At 45.9% G+C, this 7,307-nt stretch overlaps 1 protein-coding gene across 1 annotated transcript; it reads left to right on the forward strand.

The window, feature by feature from the left end:
- The first annotated feature begins 4,151 nt into the window (after positions 1-4,151).
- Positions 4,152-6,206, forward strand: LOC100835329 (GATA transcription factor 5). The gene is made up of 3 exons (XM_003569933.4): positions 4,152-4,435; positions 4,579-4,893; positions 5,019-6,206. Exons 1-3 carry the CDS (start codon positions 4,280-4,282, stop codon positions 5,763-5,765), a joined length of 1,218 nt encoding a protein of 405 aa, XP_003569981.2. The 5' UTR covers positions 4,152-4,279; the 3' UTR covers positions 5,766-6,206.
- The last annotated feature ends 1,101 nt before the right edge of the window (positions 6,207-7,307 follow it).

The following is a 7,307-nucleotide window of genomic DNA, read 5'->3' on the forward strand; positions in this document are numbered from 1 at the left end:
ACTTTGTGTCGGTGGAGGAACCATTTTTGTCCGGATTCGACAATTTGAGGAACAAAAAGTATAAATAAAAAGAGTTAAGATACAATTCGTGTACTTTTTGGCAAGTTTGGGGGACAAAACGTATATTTCTCTTTAAATAATGACTTCATAATATATTATATTTGAGTAAATTACCCAAAAAAAACACATTGCGAAGAAGTTTTTTTTTACAAAACCATAGCTATGTTATAAAACCTAGGAAATACATGCCTTCCCTTTTATTTATTTTTGAGATTAACTGGAGACAACGCTCCATATTGTTAGATTGAATAGACAAATAGTTTATACATCGAGGTCGCACAATATTGACATAGCGGGACTGCGGGAGAGAACGTACGAGGTTACGAGCGCCACTGAACGGATTTGCACCGAGGGCAACCGGGGAATAGCTCTAGTCATGGCCTAACTAGCATTGGTATTCCGCTACTCCCTCCGATCCATATTAATTAATTGTTTCAAATTTGTCCAAATATGAATGTATCTATGTCTAAAAAGCGTTTAGATACATATAATATTTCGACAATTAATATGCATCGGAGGGAGTCGTAAATTTCTAAAAAAAGGTTCTAGCAACTCAGCTTAGGACATTTGTCCAGATCAACGTACTAGCATCCAGAATTCCGGACCATCTACTTCTAAACCCAAACTTATACCAAAATTTAAATTTTGCTATGCCTTTATATACACTCAAACACAGAATATACATCCATACCAAAGCATGCATGATGCATCTGGATACAAATTACTCTCTCTGTTTCTAAACCCTAAACCCTAGGAATCGAGGGAGTAGTTATGATTTTTGGCTATTAAATTTAGCCGTGCTCACATCCCTAGGTCCGCCATTGGCACCATGATTGGTGTCGATCTTCAAAGCATGATTTCTAAAGTGATGCAACCACATTGTGAAGTCTGCAGTATATACGAGTAAAGCTGACCTCTTCAATTATTAACATAAATCACTCCCAGAAAAAACTTTTGTTCGACGAGAAAAATGAACATATGTCTAAAGTGGCATACCCGGTCAGCTATTCTTGTTTTACCTCCGACGTGAATATGGGATGAGAGCTTAGCTCCCCCAAATTATGGGCCCGCCTTTTAGGACGTCGCCTCAATAAACTTGATACGTTTTCAAATTAGTTTAGTCTAAACTAATTTAAAAACCTTGCAAAACAAATCACATTCGGCTTCTTCAAAAAGCTGGAGGAGAACAACTTCTCAGATAAGCCCGTCCTGAAAGCCTAAGGTAGGAGGCCTACCTTGGATTTCGTTGACCTTGACCATGTAGTGCACAATCTACTTGCAAATCCTGTAATGCTTAGTAAATGAACGGTTATTTGTTGTATTTGCTCCCGGTCAAATTCGGTCAATGCACTTGCAAGCCTTACGGCTTACCTATGGTGGCCATATGATGTCCTTGGTAATTTTCTTGGAGAAGAGGTGCAGTGTTGCAGACAGCCATTGACTTGATATATAAGACCTGGTCCACTGGTCTTCGGCATCTTCGTTGTAAACTGTCTCCACCGCTACGGCGCTACGTTTCGAACGCTTCCGTAGACCGGCAGAGACGCACAAAGCGCAGTGGAACCGCTGCGTGCCATGTCAGCCAACGGGCCCATGCTAGATGCGGACGCGGCACCGAGGCGCACGGTACGTGGCGGACTTGGCGATATCCGCTATCGTTTTCAAACGTGACGAACTGACGATGAGCCCATGACCCATGATTTCGTGCTTGCACACTGACGCATGGGCTCACAGGGCCCAACAGGCCTAGGGAAACTAGAAGTATCCGCCAGGCTGTCTAGTTGTGCCGATTATTCAGCGGCTGGCAGAACCGGCCGGCCTTGCACGCCTACAGGCAGCTGGCGTTTACCGTGGGCGAGGAGACCACGAATCGGCCCTTTTCTTCCGGCGATCGTGGGGCGGCAACAAGTTTTTAGGTTCGGTGGTCGGTCCTGCCTTGCAGCGCTTGAATTTTCCCGATGGTGTTTTGGTAGTTTCGCCATGGGGACTGGTCAAGATTGTCGTTTCGACGGTTCTTCCACCAGACACCGGTGACCACTCACTCCATACGGATCCCGTGAAGTATCAACGCGTGGTGGAGCAGTCCGTATTGATCCTTGCGTTTTTAAATTTTAGGTTTCTGGGTTTCTTTCGTATCACTATGTCGTAACCAGCTATGTTGGCTAATCGTTGTCGCAAGAAGAAAGAGGTGAAAGCTGGACGACTGAAATGCGTCAGGATACTTTGCTGTCAACTTCACCATTGTCTGCGCAAGTGATAATTCAATCCTCTCAATGCAAAAGCAATGTCACTACGGATTAATGTTGCGATCTGCAGTAAGTAAACAACTTTTGCTCTGGACTTTGTGTAACGAACAGCAACAAAAATTCAAAGTTGTTCGACATAATCCATTGGCAATCTACTCTAATGACGTTAATAGTTTTTGACGTTAATAGTTTTTTTTCAAGTCTAATACCCCTTTGGTCTTGGGTTCGACTCGGAGCGAAATTCAGGCCAAATGTTAAGAGAATCCCCTCGTCTGTCCAAAGCATAGAGGTAAGGCCGGCTGTGTATGGGTACGGCATGAGGTTCGGAGATTTTCAATGCCAATGTGAGAAGGTCTTCTTCTTTAAACCGATACCGGAGGTTTCTTCCCTGCAGCCTAGTTTTTTTTTTCTTGCAATTTATACCTACGCCTGGCATTTCCCATTGTATTCTATAGATCGGTGCCAACAGGGAGGTCGCCTGGATGGAGGTATTCTACTTTCCGGAAAATTGCCTGTAAAAGTATATTTCGATAGGTCTGGGCAAATAGCATCAATCAAAATTGGATGATTTTAAGTAATATACTTGTAACTGTACAAAAAGATATAAGAACTTTTTTACTTTTTTTTTTCATTTTTCACCATATTATTGATATAAGTTATGCGGCCCAAAGCAGTCTAATATCTTCTAAAGAAAAAAACACGATTTTGCGTAGCATAGGCAAGTTCGGCGATTATCAACCACCCATTAGAAATCATGTGGCAGCGTACGAGGGCATACAGTTATACATAAGACTGCCGTTTAAAAAAGGTAATAAAACATGCTATACAATGAGCTGTCTTCTATTATCATATTTTACAATTAATGTTGAAGTGAATAAAATTAAATAAATAAATAAGCTTTTTTTTCATTTCTCTCTCCTCCACATCAATAATCAACCAATGTGGCACCGTTGACAGAAGGATGATATCGTGCCATTATACATGCACTAATTCTTACACCATATATACGTTACATTTTAACCATCCATTATTTTGCATTTTCTTTCCTTAGTGCCGCCTCCCCCGCTCTCCTCTTTTATCAATTTTCTTGTCTTCTCCCTAGTGCTCACCCTCAACAGATCGTCTCGTTCTCATTCCCACCCCGAGCTTATCCAACACCATGTAGTCCCCCATTATCCAATCCCCCACCCAGCTCTCCCCTACGCAAAAGCCCCATCTTCCCATGTCGGTCTCACCCAATTCCCAAATCTCCCAATCAAGAAAGCATCTTTAGTGGTGATTCGGATGTGAGATAAATCCATATTACCTCCTGAACTTTAGGGGTGATTCGGATGACCGCATGAACTTCAGGCATAACATTTCTGTCTTTTATAGTATCTTTTCAACTTTTTAAGGAACTTTATTCAGTTTGAAATTTGAACCTCCAACGTGTAGCAAATTTTGAAGTGAAAAAAGGTTTCTATCAAAATATGTGGAAAATCATAAATTTTACTGTAAGTAAACTAGTCAAATTTTAGCGCATTTTGACGTACGATTGAAGAGAAAATGAATTATTTCGTTAGAGGTTCAAATTAAAAACTGAAAATATTTCAATTTTTTTATATTTTTTGTTGCAGTAAATCATTAATGGTACGGGAGTAAACGGTTCAAATTCCAGCTCATTTTGGCAAAGGGTTGAGAAGAAAATGATTAATTTCTTTCGAGGTTCGAGATTTAAACTTTTTAAATGGATACGTGTATGCAGCGAGGTTCGAAGAAATAGAAAATACAGAAAATTTAAATTTTACCATTAGAATGTAGCGACAGATATAAATATCGACTGCAGTTCTTTCGACAAGAAAGAAATGGATACGTGTACCTTTTTTGAAAGTGAGTACGTACGTGATTGAGGGAGAGTAAAGTTAGGAGCAAAGGGACGGGCGAGGAAAAACAACAGTGCATTTGCTGCGGACACGGGCTTTGGCAGCCATTCAATGACCCACCAGACGCTCATCTCTTCCGCCCCTGCCTTTTCCTCTGCTTCCCACCTCCTCCACGCCTCCTCTCCATCCCCGCCTACCCTTTTCCGCCGCTCCTCCTCTGCAGCCGCCTCCGTCATGTCGTCTTTCGCGCACCATCACGGCTCGCTGGTAAGCAAGAAGCTCCGCGCCTCCCTCTAGACGTGTGTGTGTAACGGTTATTACAAGAGGAGGAAGTGCTCTTCTGGCCTGGGTGGTTCTTGAAACTGACGAGAGTTTTGTTCTGCTTTCTTTTCCGTGGTTTGCGGTTTCAGGTGGAGAAGGAGGGGAAGATGGCCGCGCTGAGGAGTAGCCTCAGGCCGTGCGAGGCAGCCGAGGATATGGCGGCCGCCGTGGCCGTCGGGCCGGCGGCGTGGGGAGCGGGGCTGCTGGGGGACGGGTTCTTGGTTGAAGACCTCCTTGACCTCGAGGACCTCTGCGAGGTGGACAAGGAAGGCGGCGGCGTGTTCCCCGAGGCGGCGCCCGCAGCGGACGAAGAGAAGTCCGGCGACGACCACTCCCACGGGTCGTCCGTGGTCTCCTACGAGCTCCTGCCGCTCCTGCCGCCGGAGATGGACATGGACCTGCCGGTAAGAACCCGAGCCCAAGGCCAAGGGCGACGTTTGACCTTTTCATTTCCCCGGCCAGCCGTCTGGCACTTTTTCTAGGAAATTCCTGCAATTATTTTGTGGCTGAGTTTTTTTGTGCTGTGTAGGCCCACGACGCGGAGGAGCTGGAGTGGGTGTCCCGAATCATGGACGACTCGCTCGCGGAGCTCCCGCCGCAGCCGCAGCTCCCAGCGGCGCCGTCGGCAGCGTGGCAGCATCGGCCGCGGCCGCGGGAAGCGGCGGCGTCATCCGCGCCCGCGGACCCTATGCGGACGCCGACCATATGCGCGCTCTCGACGGAAGCGTCGGTGCCGGTGAAGGCGAAGCGCAGCAAGCGCTCGCGCGCCACCGTGTGGTCGCTCTCGGGAGCCTCCTTATCCGACTCAGCGTCGTCGTCCACAACCACGGCGTCCTCCTCTGGCTCCTCGTCGACATCCCTCTCGTCCTTCCTACTGGACTCGCCCGCCTTCGCCGCCGGCTCCAGCCTCAAGAAGAAGTCCAAGCACGGGAAGCAGCACAAGCCCAAGAAGCGCGGGCGCAAGCCAAAGCACCTCGCCTCCTCGCCGTTCCTCGCCTCGGTGCCCGTCCCGGGCGACCGCCGCTGCAGCCACTGCGGCGTGCAGAAGACGCCCCAATGGCGGGCCGGGCCGGAGGGGGCCAAGACGCTGTGCAACGCCTGCGGCGTCCGGTACAAGTCGGGCCGCCTCCTCCCGGAGTACCGCCCGGCCTGCAGCCCCACCTTCGTCGGCACCATTCACTCCAACTCCCACCGCAAGGTGCTCGAGATGCGCCGCAAGAAGGACCCCGTCGTCGGGTTCGAGGCCGCCGCGCCAACGGCCGTCGCATCGTTCTAGAGCCTCAGCGGCGGGGGTGTACATTTTCTTTTACGGCAGTATCGTCTTTTAGTCTGTTGTACCGTACCTGGATTTTTTTTTTTAAAATTCGGTCAGCTATTTTAGTTGTTGTGCTACTGCTAGAAGAATTCAGCAAGTAGAAGCAGATTAGGTCGTGTTAGGTGCAGGGAGGATTACTAAGCTTTTTCGATGATTATTATTAGGTCTAGTTTGTTAGGGTATTGCCAATTTGCCATAGCAGTGGCTTTTAGTAGCAGGGAAGAACTTGAGCTCTTCGCAAGAAAGCTTTTCGAAGTAGTTCGGCGGCCTCCTACGAGGTTGAATCGTTGAGACTCCGGAGGCAGAAATGGCAATGTCCATGGTCGGTCATCTCTGGTGTGAATCATGAAACTAGCCGTCTTGTTTCTTTCGGTTTCGTTCAGAAGAATACTCTGTCCGGTAGTATCGTGGTGTGGATTGCCTTCTTCTTTTTTTGGCGGGTGGATTTTTGCCTTTCATCATCACACCGCCATGATGGTGCCAAATCGATCCGTATTTACCCACATCGAGAGCAGTACTGTCATGGCCATACAAACTTGTACAAGTACGGAGTAGCTAGCCTAATAAAATGGCCACCGCACATCGGGGTACAAACAGGAGTAGCTGTATGTTGGCACTGCCCGTCCATGTACGACTTCCAAATTATCACCTCATTAAAATCTTTGCAAAATAAAAATAAAATCTAAGCTAGATTCCTGAAGCGAAGACCTCTGTTAGTCTGTACGTCCTGCTGCCTTCTTGCCAGGCCAGGCCGTCTGGTGTGGACGTGCAGAAGCGAGTAGGCGCTATTTACTCCGAATGAACGTTTTTACTTCACCAGTCATCGGGGCTATATACTGGCTTCTGATCAGGTGCCTCGATGTTTGTGCATCACGCATTTTTAATACAGTACTCGATTCAGACATAGGATATGCTTTGGTTGCAGCGGGGCACTGCCATGCTGGTTCTCGTGATGTCCGGGCCATGCGCCCATGGTCCGTTTGCCCAACCGGTGTGATTTTTTTGTTCAATTTTCAATAAGTACTGCTCATTCGGTCAGTCCATTTCTCAAACCAAAATTTTCAAGTTTGATCAAATATATAGGGAAATGTATTAAAATGAGACACGTTATTCTCACATCGAATGCCAGTCAACGTATAATTTATTTGGATGTCCACTCCATATTTTTGCAACCGCTATAAATTGTCGATTTCCCTCTCCCTCTAATTTTTATTTCTATAGAAACTAAAATTGTGTTCTGTTTTCATATAAAAAATAAAAATACTTCCAAAGTTTAATATGCAAAATTATATGATAATTTTCCTCCTTTTTTGAATTTTGTATTAAAAACGTAAGATTGAGCTCAACTTTATTTTCCGAATTAATTTTTTGTACAAATTTATGAATTTTATATGTGGTTGAAACCAAACTAGAAATTAATAATTTTTGAATTTCATATAGTATTAAGTTATTTTTTCCTTTCAGCCTAATACCAGTCAGGTGGTGACATATTATCCCATTGAT

The sequence above is a fragment of the Brachypodium distachyon genome, chromosome 3 (assembly GCF_000005505.3).
Source record: "Brachypodium distachyon strain Bd21 chromosome 3, Brachypodium_distachyon_v3.0, whole genome shotgun sequence".
NCBI lineage: Eukaryota > Viridiplantae > Streptophyta > Magnoliopsida > Poales > Poaceae > Brachypodium > Brachypodium distachyon.

Excerpts from the sequence above, each read along its gene's own strand:
- LOC100835329 (XM_003569933.4), top strand. The coding sequence starts at position 4,280 with ATGACCCACCAGACGCTCATCTCTTCCGCCCCTGCCTTTTCCTCTGCT. Across the intron at positions 4,436-4,578 it reads CGCACCATCACGGCTCGCTG|GTGGAGAAGGAGGGGAAGAT; the intron begins GTAAGCAAGAAG and ends TTGCGGTTTCAG. Across the intron at positions 4,894-5,018 it reads AGATGGACATGGACCTGCCG|GCCCACGACGCGGAGGAGCT; the intron begins GTAAGAACCCGA and ends TGTGCTGTGTAG.